At 57.5% G+C, this 27,961-nt stretch overlaps 4 protein-coding genes across 9 annotated transcripts in view; 2 read left to right on the top strand and 2 right to left on the bottom strand.

Annotated features, from left to right (window-relative positions):
* The first annotated feature begins 1,688 nt into the window (after positions 1-1,688).
* KLHL30 (kelch like family member 30) lies at positions 1,689-5,750 on the top strand. Of its 3 annotated transcripts, XM_086754650.1 has the most exons (9): positions 1,689-1,776; positions 2,012-2,688; positions 2,770-2,853; positions 2,951-3,119; positions 3,338-3,424; positions 3,653-3,808; positions 3,903-4,091; positions 4,651-4,796; positions 5,364-5,750. In XM_086754650.1, exons 2-9 carry the CDS (start codon positions 2,080-2,082, stop codon positions 5,613-5,615), a joined length of 1,692 nt encoding a protein of 563 aa, XP_086610776.1. In that variant the 5' UTR covers positions 1,689-1,776; positions 2,012-2,079; the 3' UTR covers positions 5,616-5,750. The 3 variants fall into 3 exon arrangements, with proteins under 3 accessions (XP_086610776.1, XP_086610775.1, XP_086610777.1); XM_086754649.1 differs by having other exon boundaries at positions 2,012-2,853; XM_086754651.1 differs by lacking the exon at positions 3,338-3,424 and having other exon boundaries at positions 2,012-2,853.
* Positions 5,751-6,331: 581 nt separating this feature from the next.
* On the top strand, positions 6,332-8,287 carry ERFE (erythroferrone). Of its 2 annotated transcripts, XM_086754825.1 has the most exons (6): positions 6,332-6,683; positions 6,886-7,067; positions 7,155-7,263; positions 7,336-7,426; positions 7,547-7,625; positions 7,956-8,287. In XM_086754825.1, the coding sequence occupies exons 1-6, from the start codon at positions 6,332-6,334 to the stop codon at positions 8,052-8,054; spliced, it is 912 nt and encodes a 303-aa protein (XP_086610951.1). In that variant the 3' UTR covers positions 8,055-8,287. The 2 variants fall into 2 exon arrangements, with proteins under 2 accessions (XP_086610951.1, XP_086610950.1); XM_086754824.1 differs by having other exon boundaries at positions 7,155-7,426.
* A 3,602-nt stretch (positions 8,288-11,889) lies between these two features.
* On the bottom strand, positions 11,890-23,978 carry ILKAP (ILK associated serine/threonine phosphatase). 3 transcript variants are annotated; one of them, XM_086755000.1, is made up of 13 exons: positions 23,890-23,978; positions 23,065-23,130; positions 22,589-22,645; positions 21,399-21,521; positions 20,405-20,531; positions 19,337-19,443; positions 18,762-18,855; positions 17,360-17,447; positions 15,929-16,050; positions 14,036-14,155; positions 12,567-12,648; positions 12,184-12,365; positions 11,890-12,066 (listed from the first exon to the last, which is right to left on the bottom strand). In XM_086755000.1, exons 1-12 carry the CDS (start codon positions 23,933-23,935, stop codon positions 12,225-12,227), a joined length of 1,173 nt encoding a protein of 390 aa, XP_086611126.1. In that variant the 5' UTR covers positions 23,936-23,978; the 3' UTR covers positions 11,890-12,066; positions 12,184-12,224. The 3 variants fall into 3 exon arrangements, with proteins under 3 accessions (XP_086611126.1, XP_086611125.1, XP_086611127.1); XM_086754999.1 differs by lacking the exon at positions 11,890-12,066 and having other exon boundaries at positions 12,083-12,365; XM_086755001.1 differs by lacking the exons at positions 11,890-12,066; positions 23,065-23,130 and having other exon boundaries at positions 12,083-12,365; positions 23,890-23,972.
* Positions 23,979-24,638: 660 nt separating this feature from the next.
* Positions 24,639-27,961, bottom strand: part of KIF1A (kinesin family member 1A) — a 39,682-nt gene continuing 36,359 nt past the window's right edge. The window contains exon 50 of the mRNA XM_086755084.1: positions 24,639-27,628. Coding sequence (XP_086611210.1) covers positions 27,586-27,628 — 43 coding nt within the window. The 3' untranslated portion in view covers positions 24,639-27,585. The remainder of the gene's footprint in view (positions 27,629-27,961) is intronic.

Raw genomic sequence — 27,961 nt, 5'->3', positions numbered from 1 at the left:
AGGCCGTGCTGGGCCCCTTCGGGGAGCTGCTGACCGAGGCGGACCTGCAGCAGCTGGAGCGGGCGGTGGAGAGCCTGCGGCTGCGGCGGCGGGGGGAGGCCTACCAGGGCGAGCTGCGGCGGCTGGCGCGGGAGCTGCGCGCCCTCCTGCCCGCCCCGCTCCTCAGCCTCACCGTCCGCAGCCCCCCGCCCGCCCCCGGACAGCCCCTGCCCCTCTGGTGCGGCCGCCTGGCCGGCGCCGTCAGCAGCCTGGCCGCGCTGCTGGCCCACGCCGAGGGGGCGAGGGTCGCCCCCTCCACTGCTTCCGCCGCTGCCGCCGCCGCCACCAGGCAACCCCGGGAGCCGGCGGGCAGCCTGGCCCAGCGGGAGATCCGGGAGTACGGGGTCTGCGTCCGCAGCCTCCGCGGAGCCTTCGAGCCCGCCTGGGGGGCGGCGGAGGGGAAGGCGGCGGGGGGCGGCGGTGCGGGGGCCGCCAGCGGCTCGGAGCTGGGCTGCGAAGGGCAGGCATTCCCTGACGGCGGCGGCTCCCCGGCCCCAGCCCCGGCGTGGGGCAGCCTGAGGAAGGAGCGGATCGTCACACTGTTCCTCGGGCACTGGAGACGGTCCGCCTACGGGCCCCCGCCGCCGGCCGCCGCCGACCCCCGAGGGGAGGCGGGGAGCGGGGCGGGGGGCGCGGCCCGCCTGGCGCGGCAGAGAGCGGCCATCCAGCGGCTGCTGGACAGCTGGCGGGACGCCGCCTCCCGCCGCCCCCCGCCGCCGCCGCCCCCCGCCGGTGCCGGCCGCCCCCCGCTCTCCCCGGAGCAATTCGTGGCCAAGGCCGGGGGGGGGGCGGCCGATTACGAGAGCCTGTCGCTGGAGCTCTTCATGCTGGGCTATTTCCGCATCCTGGAGCAGGAGCTGCCCCCCGAGGAGCGCCGCGGCCGTCATCTCCTCTGCTTCGAGGTGTTCGAGCAGCTGGGCCGGCACGGCTGGCGGGCGGTGCGGGACTTCCACCGCGCCGTCACCGACGAGATCGCAGCCGGCCGGCGGGGCTGGCGCGACGGCTTCGACGACATCAAGGCGAAGTATTTCGGATCCCCCCCGGGCTCGGCCCGGTGGGCGGGGGGGCCGGCAGACGGGGAGGAGATCTGCCGCTACATCGACCGCAGCTTCGCGTTCTGGAAGGAGAAAGAAGCCGAGATCTTCAGCCTGGAGGAGTGATGCCCGCCCCAATAAACGCCTTTTCCGTTCTGTCCCGAGCTCAGCGAGCCTTCCCGCGGCAACGGAGAAAGCTTTGGGGCGGGGACACACGCACACACTCCCCCGTACCCCCCACCCCAACACTCCCCTTTCCCCGGGGACCGGTGTCTCGGCCCCCGCGGCGGGGCGGCTGCCCCGTTTGTTCGCGGCCGCGCCGGCGCTGAGGTCACAGCCTATATTTAACGCTCGCTGCTCAGCAGAGATAGCAGCCTGCGGTTAACACTCGGCAGCCGCAGCCGGGGGAGGGACATCGCGGGGATCCCGGCCACCCGTGGGGCGGAGGAGGAGGGGGGGGGATGAAGGCACCCCGAGGAGGGATGCCTGCCAAAAAAAGCAGCGAAGCCGCGGGGACGGGCAGGCGCTGGCAGCTGTGCCCCGTCCGGTGCCTTTAAGAGCAGGGAGCGGTGGCCCCGGCGCCGCCTAAAAATAGTGTGCTCCCCCCCCCCCCCCGCGCCTCGTGTCCCAGTGCCGCGTCGCGCCGGGCTGTCCCATCCCAGTGCCATCGCGGCGGGCCGTCCCGGAGGGCTGCGGAGCCCAGGTGAGAGCGGGAGGGAGCTCAGCCCAGCCCCCCAAAAACCCACCTTCACCCCCGAAAAATCGGCGGTGGTCTCGGCCGGCCAGCTCGGAGGGCGGAGGGAGAAATCACGGCCACCCGCGTGGAAGTGGGAGTGGGAGGCTCCAGCGAGCACTGCTCCTGGCCTGTGGATGAGGTGGTGGGAAGGGGCGATTGTGTTGGGGGGACAGGGGGAGATGTCATCGCCTTTTCCTGGCAGGGACGCCCTCACCGCGCTCTGCTCGGACTCTGTCCGCCAGCCAGGCCACACGACCGTCCCTGGCCACCATGGTGAGGAACGTGGACGACTTTGACTTCTGCCTGCCCTCGCACGCCCAGGGCGTGCTGGAGGGGCTGCAGCGGCTGCGCGCCAACCCCAAACTGGCGGACGTGAGGCTGGTGGCGGGTGGCCGGGAGTTCCCCTGCCACCGCGGCGTCCTGGCTCTCTGCAGCCACTACTTCCACGCCATGTTCTCCGGCGACTTCGCCGAGAGCATCGCAGCACGAGTGGAGCTGAAGGAGGTGGACCCCGGTGCGCTGGAGCTGCTGCTCGACTTCGCCTACACAGGGAAGGTCACCATCAACCAGGACAACGTGGAGCGGCTGATGCGGACCTCCAGCCAGCTCCACTTCCCCACTATCCAGAAGGTCTGCAGCCGCTACCTCCGGCAGCAGATGGATGCCACCAACTGCCTAGGTATCTGTGAGTTCGGCGAGAGCCACGGCTGCCCCGAGGTCTCCTCCAAGGCCTGGTCTTTCTTGCAGGAGAACTTTGAAGCCGTCTCCCGGCAGGAGGAGTTCCTCCAGCTCTCCAAGGAGAGGTTGGCCATCTACCTCTCTAACGACCAGCTGCAGGTACAGGAGGAGCAGAGCCTGGCCGAGGCCGTGCTGCGCTGGGTACGCCATGACCCGGGGGCCCGAGCCCAGTTCCTGCCCGAGCTGCTGGAACTGGCCCACCTCGTCTCACTGCCTGACCAGTACCTGCAGAACCTGCTTGCCACCGAGCCGCTCATCCGTGACTCAGATGCCAGCAAGGCCCTTGTCACCCGATCCCGCACCATGGTGTGTACTCCCTGCCCCAAATCCCACCCCTCGAGCCAAGGGAGAGGCTCAGCTCGGAGCCTGATGGGTCCTGCCCTGGCCCTGGCCCCTCCATCAGGCACAGAGCAATGCCGGTGCCCAGAAGAACCCCCCGACCCCACCACAGAAGCTGGAGGAGGTGCTGGTGGTGGTCGGCGGCCGCGTGCTGGAGGAGAGCGAGGATGAGGACAGGGGGCTGGAGATGCCGGCTGCCCCCAGGAACTTTGCCTTCTACAACCCCAAAAGCAGTAAGTGCCCACGCCAGGGATGGGGCAAGCACACGCACACCCCCAGGCCCCCTGCATGTTAATTAACCCTCCCTCTACACCAAAGCCACCTCTTGCCAAACGATCTGGTGTTGGGAGGGGCACTGGTGGGGGATGGAGAGGGAAGAGTGAAACAGGGTGGCTTGAAAGCATCATTGCTGGCTGGGAGGGGGTCATGGCTTGGCTGCATTGGGTTCCAGGGCGATGGATGGCTCTGCCCGACTTCCCTGATTACAACAAATGGGGCTTTTCCCTGGTGGCTCTGAACAACGATGTGTACGTCACAGGTAGGTGCCGCTGCTGCTGGTGCAGGGTGGGGGTCCCCGAAGAGCGGGGATGGAGGGTGGGGGAGAGAGATGTGGGCACATGGCACTGCCATGGGGCCAGGGGCAACTGTTCTCTCCGAGCAAAGCCCTCTCCTTGCTCCCCTCTCGGGCGGATCCGGCCACTGGCAAGGGATGTCCACGGTTGGCTGCGCTCAGAGTGGGCGGCCCACCTGACCTGACCCTTGCCAGGCGGCTCCCGGGGATCCCAGAATGACACGTGGTCAACGACCCAGGCTTGGCGCTTCTGCCTCAGGGACGGCACCTGGAAGCCGATCGCTTCCATGCTGAGAGCCCGGACAAACCACACCAGCGCCGTCCTCAACGGCGAGATCTACGTCCTTGGGGGTAAGGCCATGAAGGCCCCCATGGGTGCTGCTGGGGTGGGATCCTTAGGTGCCCCAGAGCAGCGGGGTGGCTGCAGCATCCCACCGCCCTGCAGGGACGACGGTGGATGCAGTGGAGGTGGAGCGCTACGACCCCTACAACAAGAGCTGGTGCGCCATCAGCCCGGCCCTCAAGTACGTGAGCAACTTTGCGGCCGCTGGCTGCTTGGGCAAGCTCTACCTGGTGGGCTCCTGCGCCGTCAAGTACAACGCACTCACCCTGCAGTGCTACAACCCTGTCCAAGGTGAGAGCTGGCTGCACCGCCGCAGCCCGACAACCCCTTCGTGGGGAGCAGGAGTGAGGGGGACCCCCAGGCAGGCACCATCCTGTGCCACCAGGCACAGTCCCGTGGGATGCGGCCAGGGGCTAACAGGGTCCGGCAACAGCTGCGGCATGAGGCCAGGGCCGGCCAGAAGCATGGCTTCTGGCGGCACCGACCTGGGTCGCAGAGCTCTGGCACAGCCCAGACCTGAGCTTTGGTGGAGCAAAGGGATGGGGGATGCCCGCCCTAGGGAGGAACTGAACCCCTGTGACCACACCACCTCCTCGGGCAGCCTCTGCACAGCCCTCAGTGGTCTCCTCCATCCCACACCACTGCTACAAACAATGTCCCCTCCCATTTTTTTAATGCAAGAACGTCCTCTGGGATGGTGACCACAGGTGCTGCCTTGCCTGGCTGCTCTGCCCCCGCCCTTTCAAACTCCCCCTTAAGTAGCCGTGGGCTCGGCAATGCTTTTTTTGGTCACTGGCAGCTGCATCCAGAGCCAAGGGTGGGACACGCTGCTGATAGTGGCTCCTTGCAGATTTGTGGAGTGTGATCACGTCTCCCTTCATCCCCAAGTACCTCTCGGCCCCGCGCTGCGCCACTCTGCATGGCCTCATCTACCTCATCGGGGACAACACCAAGAAGGTCCACGTGTACAACCCAGAGGCCAACATCTGGCAGAAGGTGGGGAAGCTCATCCCTCTCTGCCAGCACCTCACAACCATACCCCCGTATGCCCCACCTCCCCCCCACCCCTCTCAGCTGCCAGCAACCCCACCCCTTCTCCCTCCTGCCTGCCGAGCCCTTGGCTCTGTTGACCCGTGCGGAGTCGGAGGTGCCCCAACCCTTCCTTCCCCACGTCCCCATCACACCTGCACAGGAGCACAGCTTGTACACCAAGCTACGGATTTTAAGCAGTGTTCTCACCACAGAAGCCCCCAGGACCCCTGCCCTTTCCAGCAGCACCCTGCTGTGGGGTGTGTAGGGGCTCCTGCCTGTGCAGTCTGGCAAAATCCTGCCTGACCCCCCCAGATCCCCCCCCCCCCCGCAGCAACCCCAACCTTGCCCCCCGTAAAAGCACAACACAGGGATGCTGCTAAAAGCAAGACATGGCCCCAGGGGCCCCCAACGCTCGCAGAGAGGACCAGGCAGGGGGAGAGGCCGGGGGCGGGGGGAGACGCACTGGGTGGGTCGATGTCCTCTGTGGTGGGAGCAAGGGCCCGCCCACATCTCGCCCTGCCCCTCGTACAGGTGCAGCTCCTGCATACACTGCACGAGAACGGCGGGATGGTGCCGCTGGGCGACCGGCTCTTCGTCACCGGCGGCCACTGGAAGGGCATGGACGGGGACTACCGGGTGGAGATGGAGGTGTACGACTGCGCCAAGGACCGCTGGACGCGGGAGGGCTCCCTGCCCTGCCTCTGGCTCTTCCACAGCTCCTCCTCCGTCTTCATGGACACGTCCAAGTGGACGGAGGCTTTCCGGGGCGACCACGGGTGGTAGGAGAGCCCGCAGCGTCGCTCCAGTGTGCCCCGCTGCCGGGTCCGCTCTGCCAGGCCAGCTGGGGCATCGGGAGCGTGTTCCCCGGCCCCCACTGCGGGGAAAAGGCTTTTCCTTATAAACACGCTTTGGCTAACACTCTGCTTTGTTGTGGGTTTGTTTGTTGTTTTTTTTTTTTTAAGAATTGCCCCCCTCCCCCCAAATTCCAAAGCTTTCAGGGTGTTCCGAGATCTCTCAAAGTGTGGCCCGTCCCGTCTGAGAGCAGCATTGCTGCCGGTGGCCGTGGCCCCTTCCCCATCCCGTTGGCAGCCGGCATGGCGAGATGACGGGGGACCGGGGGAATGCCTCTGTCTGCGGCACCGGGCAGGTCCGGGTTGAAGCGTCGGCCCCGCTCCAGCGCCCCGTGGAGCAGAATGACCGGAGACAAACCAGCTTTTGGGTGCTTAGTGCCCTCGTGGGGCGCGGCGGGCAGCTTCACCCCGGTTTTCTTCCCGGGATGCGCGGCCGGCGTCCCCGGGAAGTGACCTCGGGCTGATGGCGAACCTTGGGGTTCCCGGTGCCGGGGCGGAGGCGGGCGGCGCCTCCTGCCCCATCCCCGTCTCTGCCGGTACCGGGGGGCAGGGGACGTCCCGGGAGCCATCGGCGGGGCGGGCCCCGCAGGCCCTGGCGAGCCCCGAGGCGGGGCCGGGGCCGCCCTTGCCGGTATCGGCGGGTGCGGGATGCGGCTGCCGGCGCTGTGCCTGGCGCTGCTCTGCGCCGCCGGGAGCGGGGCCGGGAGCGGGAGCGGCTCCCCGGGAGCAGCCGCGGGGCGGGCGGCGGATCCGGGGCGCGGGGGTCCCCGGGCCGGGGGCGTGGACCCCCGCCAGGCCTGGATGCTACTGGCCGGGAGCCCCCGGCGGGCGAGCGGCAGCCGTGCCCGGGGCAAGACGGGGGACACGGCGGCGGGGCCGGCCGGTGGCCGATCTCCGGGAAAATCACCCCAAACCGGTGTGGCCGGCGCTGCCCCCGTAGCCCCCCGGGCCCCCACCGTGCTGGAGGAGCTGCTGAGGGAGCTGCACTTCCTGCTGAAAGGTACCCACCGGCCCGGGGAGGGCTGCTGGGGGGGGGGGGCGGGGGACCCCAGGGCTGGAGCAGGGGCCAGCGGGGACAAGGGGACAGAGTGGGCAAGGGGGATGGCGGGGCTGGGCAGCAGAGCCAGGCGCAGTCTCATCTTGGGGCCAGGAAAAGCCGAGGTTCATTCCTAAAGCCAAGCCCGGTCGGGTTTTCGGGTCAGGGATGGTGAAGGAGCAGACGCGAAGGAAAGCCTGGGAAGGGTGCAAGGAAGAGGAGGAGAGTGGTGAAGGCGACCCACAGGCCGTGTCCCATCGCCGTGTGGAAGCAGCCTTCCACTGCCAGACACGTGAAAACATCTCCATCGAGCAGCGAGCATGGCAGGAGCTGCAGCTCTACTACATCGTGAGTGCCCAGCCCACCGCCCCTTCCCACCCATGGGGGCACCTGCCCGGTGCAGGGGCTCGATCTCTAACCCCAGCCTTTCCCCAGCCGGAGAGGGAGGGGATGTTCCACCGGGGCTCGGGCCTGAACCTGACCAGCGGGCAGTACACGGCCCCCGTCGGGGGGTACTACACCTTCACCGCCACGCTGCATATCGGTGAGCCCCCGAGCAGCCCCCGCAGCCCCAGAGGGGAGGTCTGGGGTGGCTCTCACCTCCCATCTGTCTCAGTGCGCAGAGAGCAGCGGCGGAAGGGGCAGCCATGCAGGGGGAACCGTCTGCGGGTGCTGATCTGCGTGCAGTCCCGCTGCCAGCAGAACAGGTAAGGCAGGGCACGGGCAGGAGGGGAGAGGGACCCTGGGCCAGGGAGGGAGGAAGGGGTTCAGTAGCCCCAGGGAAGAGGGAACACGCTCTCCCCAGCACCACCTTCCCTCTTCTGCAGCAATCTGGAGACGGTGTCCCGGCTGGAGAGCGGCAGTGACCTTTTCACCATCTCCGTCACCGGAGTGCTTTACCTGCAGGTCAGTGGTGCCAGCTCTGCTCGGGACTGTGCCAGGTGGGAAGGTGCCTTCCGTGGCCCCAGCTCCAGGGCTGGGCATCGAGTCTGCTCCTCAGTCCAGCTCCGAGCCCAAAGGACACTCAGGGCTGAGGTCCGCTGGGACGCACAGCCCATACCGTGGCTGGGCTGCCCTACGGGCCTCTAATGTCGCCCTTTTCCCAGAAAGCAGAGGGGGAGCAGCCCCTCCAGCTCTCAGCTGCTCGGCGCAGGGGAGAGCGCTCTCCTTCGCTCTGCCAGGCTGTGCCCAGTGCCCGCAGGTGTCCCAGCCCCATTAAGCCCGCTCTCTCTCCAGGCCGGGCAGTACGCCTCTGTTTTTGTGGATAATGCTGCAGGCTCTCCCCTCACCGTTCAAAGAGGCTCCGATTTCAGCGCCATTCTGCTGGGGGTGTGAAAAGGCGCTGGGCACCACGCGGGGAGCTGAACTTGTGCTAGGAGCGGCCGGACCCTTCCATCTGCCACCCACCATCACGCCTTCCCTTCTCAGCACCGAGCCCAGGGTTTCGCTGCTGCAGGAGCTGCAGGCTGGTCTGGCACTGCTTGTGCTGCAGAACCATCTCACGCTGGACAAAAGGTCGGGGAGGAAAGGATCGTGATAATAATAACAGTAATAATAAAGAAGTCTGACAAGAAGCTAAGGGAGTTCACCTTTATCTAAAGATGAGGGCTGGAAGTTCATATTGGAAAACTCTGGTGACAGTGGCAGCAGACAGTTGCTTTCTCTGCGTGGCTCAGCTCCCACTGTGCTGGGCGTTGGTGCCTGGGACAAGCCCCATGCTTCCATTTTCGGTCTCAGCAGATTTCCCTGCCCGGCTTCTCAGCAGCCCAAGCCAGATTATTTGTATCGCTTTAGCTTCCCTGCAGTGTACTGGCAGTGAGTGTTTGCTGGCAGAAGCCAAGGTCCTTCACAGCTAATCTTCAAAGCAGAACAACGTCCCGCTAATGCTGCACATTCGATTAAAGCAAATTCCTGTCCCCCAGCTTTCCACACGAGGCGTTCCCTGCCCGTAGCACGGGGCCCAGGCCGTGGGCAGCACAGATACGTGCCTTGCTTCAGCCCCGATAGCCGTCTGAGCCGAGCACGGGCGCAGGGCGAGGTGCCTGAGCGAGGGCTGCAGGAGAGGGGTACCCTGGCAGGCTGGGCGTGGGGCAGGGGAGCCGCACGTTTTACTTCTCAGTAGCACGTAGCACTGGGCAAGCCGTGCCAGCAGCATGGGGAGATAGCACCAGCTGCACCCAGCCCCACCTTCCCTGAGGGATCCTCGCACGTAGGCAGGGGACAGGCAGGCTCCTCGCGCTGGACCTCGCTCACGAGGGCTTTCCTGGCCCTGTCGGGCCCCTGCAGGTTCCATCTCCTCGAGGAGCCCGGTGAAGTAGCTGTTGCTGCAGCTCTTCGTGGGTGGGGGCTCTGGGTGCGCAGTTTTAATGTTGACTTCTCGTGCAAGGCAAAGAAAACTCGCCTCTGAAAGGAAAGGCGTGCCCTCTCCCAGCCGAGCGGGTGGGCAGCAGCATCCTGGCAGAGACGAGGCCTCCACAGCGCCTGCCCAATTAAGAAGCTTGGCCCAGTCAGCACCTCCCAGTTACCGGGCGTGACCATGAGCCAAGGCAGTCTCACTCAGATCAGCCACCTCCCCTTCCTACCAGAGACACCTGAGGAGACACAAAAGGACTTGCTGCTGGAGAGTGGGCTTGCCAAGCTGTCCTCTGTGAGCGAGATGTAAAGAGCCCAGTGTACTTGAACAGAAAAATCGAAAGAGTTGATTAAGTCAGGGCTACTGGGGGGCTAATTCAGGTGTTGGGAGGGCCCCAAGCAGTGAGGCAGGGAGAGTTTATTTTCAGGAAACCTCTTGCAGACCCCACCCTACCAGGAAATAGAAACAACTGTTTTTTGATTTCTACTAAAGCTGGGGTTGAACCTGCCTTTCTAAGAGGTTGGCTACTCACAAGCATGGTGAAACTGCTCCACATTGCTTCCTTCCCCCTGAAAAATGGACAATACGATTCGTTTGATGGAAATCATTACTGGCTGTACGGTAACAGTGTGTATTATGCTCCCAGCTGGAGTTGTGCTTTCAGTACTCTTTCTAAAGGGAAAGAAAGAAGAGTCGGAAGAGGAGGGAGAGGGAGAAAAGACAGAGAAGGACAAGCTGATACTCCTCTCACCAGCTCTTGCGCTGAAATTAAGAGGCCTCCTGAAGGGAGCACCAGAGACAGGTGCTTGTCTCAGCACAAGAGGTGTGAAAAGCTGGGAGGTGAGAAGGGAGGGTGAGTTGCCCTCCTGAAATCTGCCATCAGGGTTTCTTTGGCCACAGACTGAATAAACTCTATACCACTCCCTCTTGGGTCTCCCAGTTTGGCTTTCAAGAGCAGCAGCAGCACCTGTTGCTGACATGGGCAGCTCCCTCTCAGCTCATCCTGAATGTGTTAATAGGAGCTGTTTAGCTTCAGGAAGATGTCAGAAACAGAATGGATCAGAGTCCATCTAGCTTTAGGATGCAAGAGTCGTAGCATGGTGGTGTGTGATTTGGTGCGCTCTCTGCTTAGCATGCTTACTTAGCATGAGTGGCTGGACTTGCAGAAGCCTTAGGCTGCAAGCTGTGATCTTTCATTAAACTTTTACTGAATTTACATAACTTTTACTGAGTTATACAAAACACGGCCCTGAGGCCAACATGAACCAGAAGATAAGGAAGCCACAGCAGACGACGACAGACTGCTCTCCCCTTGGATCTCCTCTTTCTTGGCTGTTCTCATTTTGATGAGTTGCCGTCATTGCTGACCGCTGCAGCTGGACAAGATGTGGACAGTTAACCCTCTCTGGGGGCAGAGAAGGAATCCAGTGAGGCATTAGAAGACCTCAGACCAGTAATTACCATTGGACCAAAAGGCATGTGCAAGGTGTGTGAACAGCGCGAGGGGCAGGTGCATGGATTGCAAGGGTATAACTCTCCAAGGATTTCTTTGTTCTGAGTCCCTCTCTGGAGGCACCTCGCTTGAGCTGATTTTTCCCAGCTGTATGATTTGAGCAAATTATTTTTGTAAAGATTCAATGCCCGAGACTCTGCTATGGGATACCCAGGGTTCAAACCACGGGGATAACATCGGATGGCCTGCAAACTTTGTTAACTAGTGCAACCTTACATCAGAGTGTACAGGAATGGCTGGGAGCAGAACAAGCTGGCAGAGGCAAGCGCTACTCAAAATACGTGCCAGAGGCCCACTTCCTTCCTCAGCGCTCCGCAGGAGATGCAGAGAGTTAGTGTGAGCTAGGCCAAGTTAGCCTAACTGTTAGCATACGCCCAGGAACTTTAACTGACTTTTGCTGTAGCAGAAACAGATGAAAGACAGTCAAGCCACCTGCCCCAAACAACAGGATAGCATTTGTGTGCTCAGGTAGCCCAGGATCTCCCAAAGCTCCAGGGAACACAGGGAGCAGGAAAGAGCCTGGGAAGCCTCACAACCCCGCGCAGGAATATGCACAAACTAGCAGGCACCACCACACCAACCTATCCAGTCTCTCTGGGACTGCACCGTTCCTCATGCAGAGCAAGGAGGTTGCGCAAGAAACCACTGCACAGACCCACTGGCTCACCTCCCTCAGTGCACTGTCTCACCCACAGGCAAAGTTGCGTAATCTGGAATTTAAGCGCTTTGGTAGCCCACTCCGTTTAGCTTTCACACTGTCACTTGGTCTTAAGCCAGATTTTCTCTGGAAAACAGCATACCGACTCCCTGCAGCAACAGCTGGTAGAGGAATGGGGACGGGATGAGACACCAGACACTTAATAGCAACAAGTACCTAAAACCAGAGCTGCCTGCTCCTCAGATAGCACCCAGACAAGCACAGAGCCCGCCCTAAGCTCTGCCTCCGCCCTCCTGCCTGGCAGGTCCATTTGGTGAAAACACTTTCCCAATAAACATGAGGAGCAAATTCCAGCCACTTTTGCCGTATCAACAACTAAAACAAAACCTCAATGTTTTCTGCAAGCAGAGGGACGGTACACTGCTGCTCTGCAAGCGGTGTTTGTATCACTCAGCTCAGCTGAGAGAGGCTCAACCTCTCCGCCCAGCTTCAGAACCAAAAGGTTTCCTTCCCAGCTCACACCGCATCCCAAGCCAGCGGCCTGGGGCACTGCACAGCCCATACAGGAGCTCCCACTGAGTCCAGAGAGCTCAGGACTCTCCCAGGGCCTCACACAGAGCTCAAAGAAATGAACAGAACTGCACTGTTTGGAACAGCTGGCAGAGTTCATGCCCACAGATGCCTGCTCTTGCTAGCACCTCCGCCAAACGGGTTTATTTGGTTTGCCAAGACATCCACGGGGGGTTGACAGGACAAGAGATTTCTGCAGGCTGATCCACTGCAGCAGCCACTTAGAAAACACTGCTAGCCAAGTGAGCTAAAACTATTAGAAAAAAAAAAAAAAACCAAAAACCAACTTTATTTACACCGAAGGGCATCCAGCAGGACCCTCCCTCCCCCAGCCAGACATGCACGCACACCGATTTCTCCCTTCCCTTACATCCGCCGCACGCCGGGAATCCTGCCGCCACACCTCGTCTCTCAGTGCTCTATCCGGACCACCATGACTGTGACGTTGTCCGCCGAGCCCCGCTGTACTGCCTTGTTGGCCAGTCTGTTACACGCAGCTTCGTATCTAGCATCTGCTTCTAGCTTTCCTTCTCTTGTCTGGATGTTCTTATCCTGTTGGGACAAGGAAAGACGACGCTGAATGCTCCCAGCAAAGCATGTAAGTGCAAGCACACGGAAGCAAAACAACTCAGGACAACTTCACCTATAAGGAGGATACCCTGGCAGAAGTTGATTTCTGCAAGCCAGAGTGATTCCATTTTGCGTCCCCTGCACTGACAAACCCAGCCCCCAACGCTGCCGCCTTCTCCTCACCTCCAGGCAGGACACAATGAAGTTCACAGCTTCTTCTGGTGTAAAGACTTTAAAGAGGCCATCACATGCTATCAGAATGAACCTGGAAATCAAGCAGAGACAGATTCCAAGCCTGAATCTTTGGCTCCCCAGCTACAGCAAAATCCCTCCAAGGTTATTTAATGACTACCCACGCTCCAGTGCAAAGGGAAGATGCCATAAAGCTCATCTGCAAATCTCTCAGAAGCACCAGAAGTCCTCTGGTGCTCCAGAACCTACCATTCACAGAGCTGAGGCAATTCAAAGTAGAGGCCAAAGAGCCAGGCAAACAATGTAAGACCTAGATCAGGACATCCTGGCAGTCCTACTCACACTGCACCATCAGGCCAGACCACATACCATGCCCTGCTGGAAAGCTCCATTATTTCTCTAGGAACTGCTTCTTTCCTTTGAGTCCTTTTCATTCACATATTTTCCCTGTGAAGTAGTTAATGTAAGGAAATAGACCACAGCCACCTTATGTGCATCCTTTTAATCCTTTACATTTCCACACTCCTGAGGTAGGCGATAACTTAAGTGGAAATATTCAAAAGAAAAGCGAGCAGCTTAACCCAGCAAGAGAGGCATAGCTGTGATTGGAAAACTCTGCCAGAAAGTATTGCCACAGGCTGCAGAAGGTTGAGGGGACACAGAGCCCAAGGCAAGGAGAGCTGCCTCTCAGCTCCACAGCAGAGGATTGGGGAGACAGCCTGCTCTGCACTCCCTGCCTGCACAGGGGATTGTATTAACCAGGAGCCCTGAGCAGTGTCACTGGACAAGGAAAACTACAACCATCCTGCAGAGGTGGCCAGCCTGCCAGTGCAGCACATGTCTCTGAAGACATCGTTTCAGAGCTCAGAATATCTTTAGAAATATTTTGGTGGATCACTTGATATGGAACTCTAATCCCAGAAAAAGCAGCGGTACTGGGTTACACTCTCACCTCAGAGAGCCTGCAGGGCCACACTGACACAAAAACTCACAGCAATTTGTCATTGCCAATCATGTTAGAAAAGCATCTCAAATCGTCAAATACCAGAGTTGAATGCAATGGTATTTGTGGGCACCATGGCTGCTCGAAACAACTTTTGGACAGGGTAGGGATCCAAAAATTAAAGCCTTAACCAACTGCTTGAACCCTGCTGTGTGAACTTATTCAGAGCATAAAGCAAGTCTAAGGCTCGTGTATGCGATCACTGCTGAGAGGCTGGTTTGTCCAACAGGAGCCTTCACAGTATCTTGGCAGAGTGAGGCAGCAGCATTATCCCACTAAACCAGTAAGGAACAGGAGTGGAGAAATGCCAGTAGTTAAAAGCATCCTCTAATTCTAGGTGAGCAGTGCAAAGTGCCTCGGCCCTAACAGCAGAGCACAGGGGGTCGTGCAGCTTGCGCCATTTCTGCTGAGCAGAGCCAGGATGCAGCCAACCCCCCTGTGCACGGGCACGCTTTACCTGTCGTTGGGTGTGAGTTGGCAGCGTTTGATATCTGGCACGGAGATAACACCACAGCGTTTGTACTGGCCATCCCCGATGGAGCGGGAAACTTCCAGCACTCCTAGGACTCTTCCGTCCCTGCACAAGGAAAGAAAACACTTGAGAGACATCCCCACACCAGCACACATCACTCACGGGAACACTCCTTACAGTGCACTCAGCTGCCTTGTACAAATCTTGACCCACTTCCCCAGCAAGTGCAAATCTTCCCTTCCAAAGTCTCCTTCCCTTTCTGCATGTTTGTGTGAAGCTTTGGGAAACAAGTGGAGAGGGGGAAGAAATGAAGTCAAGAGAATTCCAGGCTCTTTTCCATCTCTCTGCCCTAACCCAGGTCCTGCTTAGCCTACCAAGCCAGGGAAGTAAGAGTTATACGCGAAGCTGATCTCCCAGAGGTGGATGTTGGAATTCACAGACTAATTTTTGGCAAGGTATCTGGCAAACTGCATTTCAATAGAAACAGAGTGGCAGCAGGCAAGACCAGGTCTGAGCCAGCTGCTGCTCCTGTGCTCTGCCTATCAGGACACAGCCCCTACAGACTGGCTCAACTAGGGGCAGTTCCAAGGAGCAAGAACCACGGCACTTTTTCCTGACCACTTGGTCTTTACTAACCCCTGATCACAGCAACCAGTTCTGTGAAACTCGAGTTACAATCCTTAGGATGCAGTTTTGTTTGATAAACTTGTCTAATTAACCGAGTGCTGCCCCAACAGAAGCAGCTTCCCACACTCCACCTTTCCAACAATTAAGCGTCTTCTTCCCCAAAAGGCTCTTCCACACACTCTGGGAAGACACAGGCTCGTTCATGTCATAGTCCAACCACCCTCACTTGAGATAAAAGCAAGAAGTGAGGCACGTCACAAGAAGAGATCTGATGCTCACACACTCTGCAACTTATCTCTTGGGTTCAAAATAGTGAATTAAAAGCAGTGGGAGGGGCTCCCAGGCAGCCAGAAAGGTGTTCCCCCCAGTTCTGAAAAGAGCTAACAGACACTGGCCCCTCTCATTCCTGTGTGCAAAGATAGATCAGTGCTAAGCACAAGAAGCAGCGTGTGCTCTCCAGAGATAAGGGGAACAAGGCCTTCCAGACACAGCAGCATGACAGAACTGAGCCCACCCCTCCCCAGCCCGGGGGGCATTCTGCCTCTGCAGGCACCAAGACACTTCACCTGCACCGAGCCCTCTCTTGTGAGGATGCCATTCAATCAGGAAACTGCCTTCAAAGAAGGGAGAGAACCCAGCCAGGGAAATCAGACAGAGCTGCTGTGTTTAGCACCAGCTGCACAGACAGACAGGCACACCGACATGCACAGGAATATTAAGATAATCCCACTCCGGCTCCAGAAACCTCCCTCCTACCACAGACCACCTAAGTACATCAGCTAACCCCTAGGGAGCAACATCGACACCGAGGGCTTCTTGTGCCCTCTCAAGCCATTCCCCCTCTGACAGGGCAAGGAGAAAGGTGATGCTGCAAGCCAGGAAGTGAGCTCTGTTCAGTGTCACAGGCTGCAGCAAGTGATAACTTCTGAAACAATCAAGTCCAGCTCTGTAGGTCAAGCTTAAGCACGTCTGTGCTTGCATCGCACTGCCAGGCTTTCACGTGGGTTCCTGCCTTTGCAGCACAGCACCCCGCCACCATGGTAAGCCCCCAGGAAACCAGCACCCATCAGCCAACTCAACTGAATCCTCAGACATCTCAGGCACCACTGGGCCTCCCACAGGCAGCAACAGATTCTCTCCGGGCTCTCACTACCATAAGCGCTGGGCTCAGGAAGCTCCAGGAACTCAGTCCTCAGGCCCAAAGCTGGACCAGGGTTCCGAATTGCTCACTCATACCCTTTAGGCACTTACCTGACATTTCCCCCAGCTTTCTGTATCCGCATGCGCTCCTCATACTGGGTGGGGTTGTGCTCCTTACTGAGGCTTAAGGCTGCATGTTTCTGACTCTCTTCATTGTAACGACACAGAATCGCCTGTGCTGACAAAAGATCCTCGTGAGAAAACAACAAAACTGCAGCAAGAACTGACTCAGAGTGAGCTGTAAGTTGTAGTGACCGGGGCTACATCTGGCTAGCAACTGGTCACCAGTGGTGTTCCTCAAGGCTCAGCCCTAGGGCCAGTGCTGTTCAATATTTTTATTCATGATCTGGATGCAGGAGTTGAATGCGCAATTAGCAAGGTTGCTGATGATACTAAGCTGTGAGTGCTGCTGACTCTCTGGAGGGACAAGAGGCTTTGCAGAGGGATCTAGATAGACTGGAGCACTGGGCAGTCATCAATGGCATGAAGTTTAACAAGTCCAAGTGCCAGTTTCTGCACCCGGGCCAGAGGAACACCAGGCACAAGCACAGACTGCGGGAGGAGCGGCTGGAGAGCAGCCCTGCAGAAAGGGACCTGGGGGTGCTGGGGGGCAGCAGGCTCGGTGGGAGCCAGCAGTGTGCCCTGCAGCCAAGGGGGCAAACCGCATCCCGGGGTGCATCCAACACAGCAGGAGCAGCCGGTCAAGAGGGGATCATCCCGCTGTGTTCAGCATTGGTGCGGCTTCACCGCGAGTGCTGGGTGCAGCTCTGGGCCCCACCGTTTGAGAAGCGTGTGAAGGTGCTTGAATGTGTCCAGAGGAGGACAAAAAAGCTGGTGAAGGGCTGGAAGAAACGTCCTATAAGGAGTGGCTGAGAGCTTTGGGTTTGTCTAGTTTGGACAAAAGGAGGCTGAGGAGCGACCTCATTGCTCTCTACAGCTTCCTGAGGAGGAGATGTAGAGAAGGAGGTGCTGAGCTCTTCTCCCTGGGACCAAGTGACAGGACACATGGGGATGGCCCAAAGCTGCACTGGGGGAGGTTTAGACTGGACATGAGGAGGCATTTCTTTACCAAGAAGGTGGTCAAACACTGGAACAGGCTTCCTAGAGAGGTGGTCGATGCCCCAGGCCTGTCAGTGTTTAAGAGGTGTTTGGACAGTGCCCTTAATACCATGCTTTAACTTTTGGTCAGCCCTGAATTGGTCAGGCAGTTGGTCCAGGTGATCATTATAGGTCCCTTCCAACTGAAACATCCTATTCTATTCTAGATACTGTGAGATATTTAGCACTACCACACACAGTTGTTTTACACTATGGGAGACAACACAGAAGTACACCACACCCACCTAGAACAAGATGCTTTGTAGGAACAGCTGGGAAGCTCATGGCAACTAGGACATCCCACACTAACACCTCACCCTTCAGGGCAAATAAAGCTCTCGGAGGAATCAAGATGCCAGCAGTGGGCTTCTCCATTCTGCTTACCCGGCTGTCCCCGAGGTTGGCTATGTAGAGAATATTGTCAACAGCTAGGACACAAGTAGCTGTGGAGCCATCCTTCCATGCTGGCTTCCTGAAGGGAACAAAAATGAGATTACTAAGGTGGGGGAAGCAATGTTTAAGTCTGCCGCAGAGTGCTCCTGGGGACTCAAGGAAGTGTCGTGCCAACACGCAGCAGTCAGCTAGCACAAGTCCCCAGCAGCTGCCTGCAAGCAGCTAGGGAAACTGTCAGTGGTAAACAGCGAGCTGGACAAGGACAGAGGAGCTGCACAGAGTACCTCCTTCTAAAAGCATGGTTCAAATACTGCCAGCCACACTCCCCACACCAACCCTATCTCACACTCAGCTCCCAGGAAAGCTCCTCTGTGGCTGGAGCAGCCTCAGCCTCGATGACTGCCCAGAAGCTACAACACTGTGAGCAAACAAGCACCCCAAACTCCTCCTTGGGAGGTTCCTTCTTTGCAGCAAAAGGAAGGCACAGCCAGGTCTGCAGCAGAGTTGCCTTCCTTTTTCCTTTCATTTCCCTTCCTTTTTTTCACAGTACCCCTGCCTGCTTGCCTCAGTCCTCACCACTCCATCTCAGCAGCAACACCACTTGTTCAGTCACTCTTCTGATGTTTCACTTGCTGTAGTTAAGCTTGTATCTCTAGAGCTCAAGGTAAAGTGAGAAGCGTTTCTTAGATTACAGCTGCCAGACGAGTCCTCCCCACAATGAAGCCTGGCTATGATGTCACTCTTTACTGAAAGCAGCTTTGAGAGACTGATTTCTACATGTATTTCATGCAGTTTTTCCTATTTTTTAAGGTGTGGCTGAATGAGGATGGTTTTTCAAAAAGAGGTGAAGAAAGCAAGATTTAAACTTACATTGGGAGAGCTACATCTCTCAACACAGTGCATTTTTTTAACCTCAGAGATGTGCTCCAGCCTGGCAAGCACATCCTTACTAATAGGAATGTAGCTCTAAAGAAAGCTGCATGCAGCAGCCTGCTCTACAGACACCCTCCTGCCACACTTTGAGGCTCTCAGAGATCCCATGTCAGGCAGTATGGGATAAGTCACTTCAGCAACATCGTCTTTCAAAAGAAGGCAAACAGCCTGGTAAGGACAGAGTTGCATTCTTGGTCATGTTTTGGTTCCTTCCTTTACCACAAAGGTGTATTTTAGTCTAAGGGGTCCTACAGGCTGCTTACCACAGAATAAGACCAGAACATGCCGTGATCTACCTCTAGCAGGCACCGAGCTGGCAGTGTTACAGCCTGGCACAGCTAAGCTATATGAGGTTTCACTAAAGCACACACACGACTCAGTTTCCTCTGCCCTGCTCAGAACTAAGGCCTGTGAGACACAAGCTAAGAAATACAAACACATAGCAAGCATTTACACTTACTGGCTGGATGCTTGTTTCAGAAACTCTTCATCTGTGTGTTTGAAGGTGTCCAAAAGGCATCTCTTCACAGTTTTCTCCACACTGACTACCTCACCTGTGAGACAGGGAAAACAGCAACAAAGCTCCAGCTAAAATGTATCTGACCTATCCCAGTCCCTCCCTTCCCTCATCCAACATTCAGTCAGGCAGTGCATCTCTCAGACTCTGTGCAGAGCAGCTAGGGCACATCCTGGGCTCAGGCCACCAAAAATCCACTGTAGTATCTACGGAGAATTTATGACGTACCCCCGCCTCTCTGCCACGGGCATATTTTCACGCTTGAAGTGGTACTGCCAAACTGGCAACTGGGCATCTCACACTGGCTTAGCGGTTCACAGCTGGCTACTTGTACCCTTGTGCCAAAAAGGCTTCCAGCCCTCTTCCCTAGGAGACAGCACAGTCTCGCAAGCCCACTGGGAATAAGGGATGGGAACTGCAGAACTACACCCAAACATAGCAGTTTCCCTATCCACTGCCATAACATCAAAGCAGAAAAGGTGATGGTTGTCCTACAGCCCTTATTCCACTCCCCTCACCTTTAGGAAATTTCTTAATCAGGTTTTGGTGCAGATTCTGTGCTGCAAATTTTGAGGCTCGGACTCCCCCATGGCCATCAAAAACAGCGAAGTACGAGACACGTGTGCTGTGAGGGAACAAAGAAAAGCAGAAAAAGGCTAAGAAAGGCGGTTAGCCAGAAGGCGAGATCATCTCCATAACACTCTGCCCTGTGTCAGCCAGTCTGGACAAATAACTGCACTCTAAGGCACAAACAAAGGTAGCAAATCTCTAAGAGCACCCATTCCAGCATGTACATGGTTTATGTGTGCAAGCACTGAGCTGAGAACTTTCTTGTAATTTTCCACCCCTCAAGAAAATGAAGTGCAGAAGAGTTTATACACCACAACTTGGCATAAAAGCAGCTAAACTTTTCACCTCAAGGGCCCTGCAACTCCCCAGCTCTACACAGACATCAGTCTAATCAATCCTACAGTTCCCTCCATGCCTAAACTTGTTGAAACCATACTACAGACAAGAAACTCAGATCCCTCAGCACACGAAGTTCTCAAGATATTATTAGTTCACAAGCTAAATCCAGTATCAGAATGATGCTTGAGAGCATTCCTTTAAATACACACACTCCCTCTACACACCCTCAAATGTGTTAATTTGCTTCAAACTTTAAATTTGATTTAAGCTTTTCAAATGAGAGAGTTCTGACATCTGTTTTCTCATCTTCAAACATTCTCCACTGGCACAATTAAATGGTAAAATCCCCAAGGCAAGGCCTGATTGCTTCTCATTTAACTGCAGGTCTCTAAACATCCACGCTTACATTTGGGTAACAGACTCAATATCCAGAGTTATCAGGCCCTCACAATCCTTGTGAAGTCAGTGACCAAATCCACTAAGCATCACTCAAAGGGAGGTATTTGTATACAAAATAATCCTGTGGTTTGCCCAGGTCTCCCAATAACAAGCCCAGACCACACAGGTGTCATCAAGAGCATCAGCTGCTCAAAGCAAAAAGCATCATATAGCGGGCTTAGCTGAGCTCCTTCACCCTGTGATGGCTGCCACCCACAGCTTTATTCTGGCCCACTTACATTTGGGAGGGCAGAGGCTGGCATTCCTCGGTGATATCGTTCAAGATGACATGTGCGTCCTGCATGTCTTCTCTTTCACCTTTCCTCTCTGCCACATAACCCTTCAATCCAAGAATGCCCACTGACCCTAAAGGGGAACAAAACAGACACACACAAATCAAACTCCTCCATCTCCTCAGCTCAGGCTAAACACCAGTAAATCAGCAACCACTTTTCAGCTTTCAGAACCCTATGCTGGCACTGCAGTAAAGTATGGCCCTCATCTTGCAACAATACATCTGGCACCTTCTGCTGAACAAGACATTGATTTTGTAACATGGGTTTTTAAGTGCCCCCAGGGTCAGCAGCTATAAAAGCCACTGGCCCCCCCATGTTGGCAGGCAGCTGTAGCCAAGCAGGACTGCCGGGCATCGGACAGAGCTCTCACCAAAAAGGGGTGGGGAGGCAGGGGAAGCACGTGGCACTGAACCTGCAGATTAAACAAAGCACAGCTTCAGAGGGTGCTAAGGACAGGAAATCAGGGTCTGCTGTTTTCAGAACACGCCCTTTCCTTCGTACCCCTGCATGCACCTTATTCCCAAAGCTGCAACGTAACACGCTTGCACTGAAGCCCTGTACGTCACAGCACATCTCTCTCTGTCTATCTCAGTAGCCACCCAGTGGAGAGATCTGTGGATGCAGCAAAAGAAACCGGTGTGGCTCTAGCTTTCCAGGTCTCCCCTCTTGGCAGTACAGGAACTTATCCTGCAAGCGCCAAGGTGCATGCTGCTCAGCTTCTGCCACTTCAGCAGGGCCGGTAAGACCACCCGGGTGAGGGAGGCAGAGAGTGACAAGGAGCTCGAGGGACCTGCACAGCCTGCCGCAGCAGTGTGCTCCCTACGAGACTGAAAATGCAAGCAGACTGAAGAAGCAAAGCTTAGCTTTGGTCTGGACTTACTCAGCCCAATGTCAAAAGTACAAAATAAGTACATTTGTTTTCAAATTGTCTGAAAACCTTTACAAACTTTCTTTTCCACAAGTTCTTCCCTGCCATTCTTCTCTTCCTCCTCCAAGGACTTTCTCTTCTCCCCTTTCCCGTGGCTCCCTGCTGATGAGACCTGCTCAGTAGCACTGGAGGCTGAAAGAAAACAAAAATGCAGGCAGCTGAAGTCTTCCGGCTCTGTTTTACTTGCATAAATTCAGCAGCAAGTCCTTTTATACCAAGCACTCTCAGGAGTGCAGGCTCACACACTCACACAGTATGAAGTGACCACAGTTACTGCTGAACAAGACACGCTCCCTGACCACAAACACGCTCACACAATTCCACTCAGCACCCACAGGACACATTGCTGTCCAACCCCGCGAGCGCTGACTGAGTCCCTTTACACTGCGTGACCCCACCTCAGGCACAGTACAGCTGTGTTTGGCTGGCAGGCTGTCCATTCTCCCCGCTGATCCTCAGTTTGTTTCTTAGCTTTCTTGCCAGCCTTTTTTCACTTAACTGCTCAGGAAGGTAATGTTTCAAGTTGGCACACTTCTAATTTTTTTTTAATTATTATGATTATTTATGTCTACAAATTGTACCCACGACAATGCAAAGCAGTGTATTTTATTTCTCTGAATGTGCGTATTTGTTAGGAGTTTCAGAAGATAGATTACAAATTAAAGCTAGAAAGGAAAATGTCAGAACCCTAGACTTTTCCTTCTGGAGACGTGTTCTCATATGGAATAGTGAATTATCTCACCTCCTGCCAGGTGCTGGCAAACACTTGGCTGCAGGGAGAAAGCCTTGCCAGACCAGCAGTCTGGTTTTGAAGACATTTACAGCTAGGAACAAGAAGGCAGCCTGTGCCCACAGCAGAAAAGCAACAGAAGCCAGGGCAGTGGCTTCTCTCTTAGCATGCACACACATACTTTCACTCCCAAAGCAGGGAACTTTCAGGCACAGATGACGGGGGTTCCTGAAAGACATCTGAGGGATGTACTTCTGGGAACAGACCTGAGATTACCTTTAAAGAGTCAGAATGCCAGTTTAAACAATGGGGGCACAAACAGATCGCCACGACCAGTGTCAGCCAACGCGGACAGCAGAGCTTGCTGTGTGTCCAACACAACAGACTACTTCAATGGGTTTTCTCAAAAATAGGTTTTCCTAAGAAGGGCAGGTCAGCAGAGCCTTGGCGAGCTGACACAGCTCCTTACCTGTGTCACCGCTGCTGGCTGGCGGAAGATCATCGAAGAGTAAAGAGCCTCCTTTTCCTGGAGTACAAGAAAAAGGCAAGAAGAACTAAATATCTTTGTCCCTTTGAGGGAATAATGCTCTGCATACGCCCCTCCTGAAGTGCAGAAATTATAAGATACCAGTTTATTGAAGCGAGCCAAACTTCAATTTCTATTACTGGATAGTGGGGGCAGACTCAGGCCTTACATTTGTTTCACGGAATATTTATATGGAACATCTATAACGTTGCAGTTATGAAAAAAAAAAAAAAACCCAAACAAAAAACCCCACGAAAAACCAAGATGAGGAAAGGAGGTGCTCTGCACACCAGTGCCGATAACCCCGCTGTCTTTACCCTGTTTAACGAAGAAAATAGTTTACACAAGTTTCATCTCAAGAGATGCTGATGCAGAAAAAAGGTGAAGCCAAACTGATGTCAGGAACAGAGCAGCCATACCTGAGTCAGCACTGCTGGCTGGCGGGAGATCATCAAAGAGCAGAGACCCTTTCTGGACCTCCTTCCCTGTAAGACACCGGGGCAGAGTCACGATCGGCTGCAGGCAGAGGTTGGTTTCTGGAAGCACCGCCCCCCAAACAAGCACAGGTGGGGTAACCATGCAGAGTCTTGCCTACCTTTCTTTCCTCTCTAACTTTGGCAGCTCCTACACGAGCAAAACAACCACCTGCCTGGGGACACAGCTTTTTTTTTTTTTTTTTGCTAGGAATCCACACTGAAGCTGTGTTAACATCCTTCAGCAGCCCAAGGAAGATGTTATAGGATGGGAGAGGCTCAGAAAGCACCAAATTATTTCAGGCAGCACCATTACAACTCTCCACAGACCCATGACCTGCACCAGCACAGAGAGGGGAAAGGCTCCAGCACGGCCTAAACTGCGCTGATAACGTTCTGCACCCGAGCGAGTCCCAGGGAACAAGAAAACCTCAAAACAAAAATCAAAACCAAATCCTGGAATTTCTCCATCGATTTTTAAGCTGCCTCCTCTGGCGGCCGCCCCGCCCCCCAGGCGCTGGGAGCCCTCAGCTGCTACCGCCGGCCCGGGCCGCTCCCGGTAGCGGCGGGCCAGCTGTACACGAGGCCGGCGCCCGCCCCCGGGGAGCCTCGCTGCCCGGGCCGAAGCGGGGCCTGGCAGGGCCCAGCGCCGCTCGCCGCCGGCCGCACGGCCTGTGAGGCCGCGCCTGGGTGAGGCCCGACCCCGGGGCAGGGCAGGACGGCAGTTCGGCGCCCGTCCCGCCCCAGTGGCCGTACTCGCGGCCTCCTCACCCGCCGCCGAGGAGCCGGGCTCCGGGAGGTCCCCGAACAGATCCATCCCGCCGGCAGCGCGGCCGCCGAGCCCGCTTCCTCCTGCCCAGGCGCCGCTCCGCCCCCTCACGCTGCCAATCTCTCCGCCGGGCCAGTCAGCGGCCGCAGAAGGGCCGGAAGTAGGCGGGGCAGCCCGGCGGCGGCGGGGCGGGAGCGGAAGGGCGCCCTTGCCCCGCCCCGCCAGGCGCCTGTCAATCTCCCCGGCGGGAGGCGGGGCGCCTCGCCACACAGGTCCCGCCGGGCGGCAGCGCGGCGCCTTCTCCGCCAATCGGAAGGCGGGGCCTCCGCGGCCAATCAGTTCCCTTGCCTCACGCCTGACTCCGCCAGGCTGACCAATCCTGCGGCTGATGGATCCTTCCAGCACCGCTCTTCTGCCCCTACCAATCGCTGACGGGGGCGGGCGGGCGCTCGCCGCGTGCCTGGCGGGGCAGACGTGCGGCGCCGCCTGGCGGCGCGGAGCCGGTGCCCGGTGCCCGGTGCCCGTACGCGGTGCAGCCCCGGTGCAGCTGAGCCGCCGTGTGCGCAGCCCCGATGTGCGCAGCCCCGGGCCGGTGCCCGGTGCCCGTACCCGGTGCGGCGTACCCAGCCGGCCCCACAGCGGCACAGCCCCCTCACCCACAGCCCCTGGGCTGCTGCAGGCCTCCATGCTGCCGGCCTGGAGGCGCCCGCCTTGCCCACCCGCCGCAGGAAGGAGAGCGCGGTGCGGGAGCTGTGTTTGCGTTAAATACCACATTTATTTCAGAACCGAACAAGCCTCACGTGCGCGCGGACGGCCGGGACCCGAGGCGCTGAGCCCCGGGCACAGGGCAGGGAGGGCCCGGGGATGCCGCCGCAGCCGGCAGGAACCGGAGGGCGTGAAGGGTGACCTCTCTCCTCCGCGGGCCCCCGCCGCTGCTCCCCACCCTCTGCGCCTCCCTTCCCCTGTGAAATTTCCCTTCTGACGGGGCTCACAGCTGTGCCTAAGCCTGGGGTTTGCGTTCCTCGTCCCGGGGCACAGGGGCTGTGGTGGTAGAGGGCTGGGTGGACAGGGGCCTGAGCAGAGGAGCCCGTGGCGCTGGCGAGAGCGGAGCCGGTGAGACGGCAAGGGCAGCCCGCGAGCCGGGGACATCCCGCAGGGATGCTGCGGGCGTCCGTGAGCAGCCACGTCTCCCTTGGCCCAGAGCGCGGCGGCCCACCAGCCGAGCCGTCTGCTCTGCAGGTTTGCTGGCCTCAGACATGCTTCGGCTCTGGCTGGTGGACGCCCGTCCTATGGCCTTCCCTCGCCTGCGGCACGGGCAGCGCTGCCCGGCCATGGCTGGTGAACCCATGTCTGGTCCCTGGCAGACACGGGTCTTGTCTCTGCCAGAAGCTGCCTCTACCCTGGAAGAGCCTCCCCTCTGCCCTGGAGCATCCAGTCCTTCCACCCCTAGCCCCTTACGTTGAAATTTGGGACTGTACCAATTAGTTTTTGCCCAGGGTACGGGAGCTGGGATGTCACAGCCCAGCCCCCTGCTTCGCCCTGGCTGCAGCTCTGCCCGTCTGCGCCCCTGGGCGGGCACCTCTCCCTCCATAAAGGGCACGAGTTGGCTTCCATGTCTCTAAAATGGATCACAGGGGAGAAAAAACTCCAGTTTGATGTGGAGCTTGTCCTGGACAGGCAAGCTGCCACCTGCCTGGGGAGCGGGGCTGGGAGGAGCAGCCTCGCCACAGCTTCAGGCCGGAGCGATGGGGTGAGAAGCCCAAGGAGCTGCGGTGAGGCCAGGCAGAAGCGGCAGGGGCTCAGGAAGGATCCCAAAACCCTTTCTGCGACTTGAACCCAAGCTGACCGGTGCCTGATGTGCAACAAGAGAGTCCCTGCAAGCCTCTGCCCGCCTGCCGTGTCCCTACCCGTCCGTGCCCCCCATGACACCAGCGTAACGAGGAGAAGACGGCACCACGTCTGACACACACACGTACACACACACACACACACACCCACCACAGACAGCGCGGGGAGGTGCGGCAGAGCCAAGGCGCAGCCGTGCTGTGTGAGGGAAGGCCAGCCGTGAAGGCGTGACAGCGAAGCTGGGGGGGTGCTCGGGAGATGTGCGGAGGAAGATGCTTGCCTTCCCGCCCGGAGCTGTGCCGGATGCCGCCGGCCGCTCGGGAAGCCCCAAATGAAAGCACCCACCATGGGTGAGAGATAGGAGAAAGAGGAGAGGGAAAGCTGCTGCTGAGGGAGGTGGGAAGCAGTGATGGCTGGAGGAGAAGGTCTTTTCGGCAAAGCCACCTCTGCCACGGGAAGCCCCCTGGATTAACGCGCCAATGGAGCAGGGTGGGAAGGAGGTGGGTGCTTGCTTCTGCAGCAGGGGAAGAGGAGTGAGAAAACGCCAGCTACAACAGAAAAAAGAAGCTCCAGCCCTACTCCAGCACCCCCATGCCAGCCTGTCCCCTGCCCCTCCAGCCTGCTTTGAGCCTGTCATCCTGCTGGGAGGAGAAGGGATGGGACAGCCCTTTTGGGAAAGGGCGACAAGGATCCTGTGGATTGGGATGGTCATTCCTAGCCCTGGCTCCTGTGGAACTTTCCCATCCGGCTTTGGAAGCAGCCACCTGAACCTCCACAAGCCCCACAGGGATGGGAGCCTTGGTGCCCTGCCCCAAGAGGGGAGGAATCCCTTTGGACACGCCCCCCGGGTTCCCAGGTCAGGATAGCGGAGGTGGCCTGTGTGCTTTTGGTTGGGGGCAGCCCTGCACGAGGTGACAGGCAGAGCCGTCCCCACAGCCCTCCTTTTCCCTCCAGCAGGACCAAGCTCTGAAGCGAGGTGACCCATCTGCATGGACATGGGTGCCCCGGCCAGCCGAGATGGCAGGCTCCTCCCTTCCAGAGGTAGATGGGACAGGTAGGAATTGCCTCCTTTGGGAAGACATGGTGGGCTGTCCAGCCACCGCTCAGGGGAGAAGTAGTTTAAGCTGCAGGGGGGGAAACGCAGAGGGTTGGGGAAGCGCAGGGAGCCAGGGCGAGAATGCCGCCGCCGCAGCCCAGCACGTGCCAGGGGTGTCCCAGGAAAGGCCTCTCCGGGACCCCAGCCCGCCACCAAGGCTCTCCCCTGCCTGGGGGAGGCATTGTCTGGGGGCCAGGACCCAACTTACGGGCTTTTTGTGACGTAAATAGAAATAAATACTTTATAAATATCATCTTAAACTACCGACACCTGATCTTACCCTGCCATCTCTTGCAGAAACTTCAATAAACTAGGAAATCCCCAGACCTAAACTACCACTTTCCCTTTGTGTGGAGGCAATTCCTCCTGCTCTCCCACCTCCGAGCTTTACCACACTCCCACTTCTGTAGATCAAAGACCAGCTTTTAGCCAAAACCGCCCTCCTCGCTCCCTCCCCTCCGACAGGGACCTTTCTGGAGCATTACAGATGGTGTGACATGAAGGTCACCCATGGGGGGACAGGCAGAAGATGGCACGCGCACGAGAAATCCTGCCCAGGTGGGTCCAGGCTTTTGCAGCTACGAACGGAAGTGATTTTCCCCCATGAAGGTGTGAATCGAGACAGATCCTTCCATGGAGCAGACAGCTGGGGCAGCAGATGGTGTGAGAGATCAGGCGTTAACATGACGAGTCTTGAGACAGAATCAGCTATCTTGATCCTGTTGGCAGACGGATGAGGCGGAGGGTGTTTTTCAGGTTAGATTCTCATCTGGGCTGTTCTCCTTCTGGACAGCTTGGATCTGATTTGGAAAACAAAGGACAAAAGGAGTCAGAGATATGTACAAGGAGAGGTGTGGTCCCCTGGGTTTGGTGTCCTGGCTCCAGGCTGGTGCTTGAATCCAGCCAGAGCTGGAGGGACATGGGATTAATGTCTAATGCACAAATTTCTGTGCATTTACTCCTGTGCCCCTAGTCCTGCCACTTGACATGCTCTCAAGAACTTTGTGAGATGCTCTCAAGAACAGCGAAGGGCCAACATCCCTGTGCCAGGCATGGATGTTCCTTTGAACTCAGCACAACACCACCTCTGAACAAGCTGGGATCTGGCCTTAGATTGAAGCATTTAAGGGGAG

The sequence above is a fragment of the Chlamydotis macqueenii genome, chromosome 9 (assembly GCF_036417535.1).
Source record: "Chlamydotis macqueenii isolate bChlMac1 chromosome 9, bChlMac1.mat, whole genome shotgun sequence".
NCBI lineage: Eukaryota > Metazoa > Chordata > Aves > Otidiformes > Otididae > Chlamydotis > Chlamydotis macqueenii.
This window is presented reverse-complemented; position numbering and strand designations above follow the sequence as displayed.

Bases quoted from the DNA above. Each gene is read 5' to 3' on its own strand.
- KLHL30 (XM_086754649.1), top strand. From the start codon at position 2,080: ATGGTGAGGAACGTGGACGACTTTGACTTCTGCCTGCCCTCGCACGCC. The intron at 3,425-3,652 runs GTAGGTGCCGCT...GACCCTTGCCAG, and splicing joins CAACGATGTGTACGTCACAG to GCGGCTCCCGGGGATCCCAG. The intron at 4,797-5,363 runs GTGGGGAAGCTC...CCCCTCGTACAG, and splicing joins AGGCCAACATCTGGCAGAAG to GTGCAGCTCCTGCATACACT.
- ERFE (XM_086754824.1), top strand. From the start codon at position 6,332: ATGCGGCTGCCGGCGCTGTGCCTGGCGCTGCTCTGCGCCGCCGGGAGC. The intron at 6,684-6,885 runs GTACCCACCGGC...TTTTCGGGTCAG, and splicing joins GCTGCACTTCCTGCTGAAAG to GGATGGTGAAGGAGCAGACG. The intron at 7,427-7,546 runs GTAAGGCAGGGC...CCTCTTCTGCAG, and splicing joins TCCCGCTGCCAGCAGAACAG to CAATCTGGAGACGGTGTCCC.
- ILKAP (XM_086755000.1), bottom strand. From the start codon at position 23,935: ATGGATCTGTTCGGGGACCTCCCGGAGCCCGGCTCCTCGGCGGCGG. The intron at 21,522-22,588 runs GTAAGGAGCTGT...GTTTTCTTTCAG, and splicing joins AGCCAGCAGCGGTGACACAG to CCTCCAGTGCTACTGAGCAG. The intron at 12,366-12,566 runs GTGAGGAGAAGG...TTGTCCCAACAG, and splicing joins TCATTGTGTCCTGCCTGGAG to GATAAGAACATCCAGACAAG.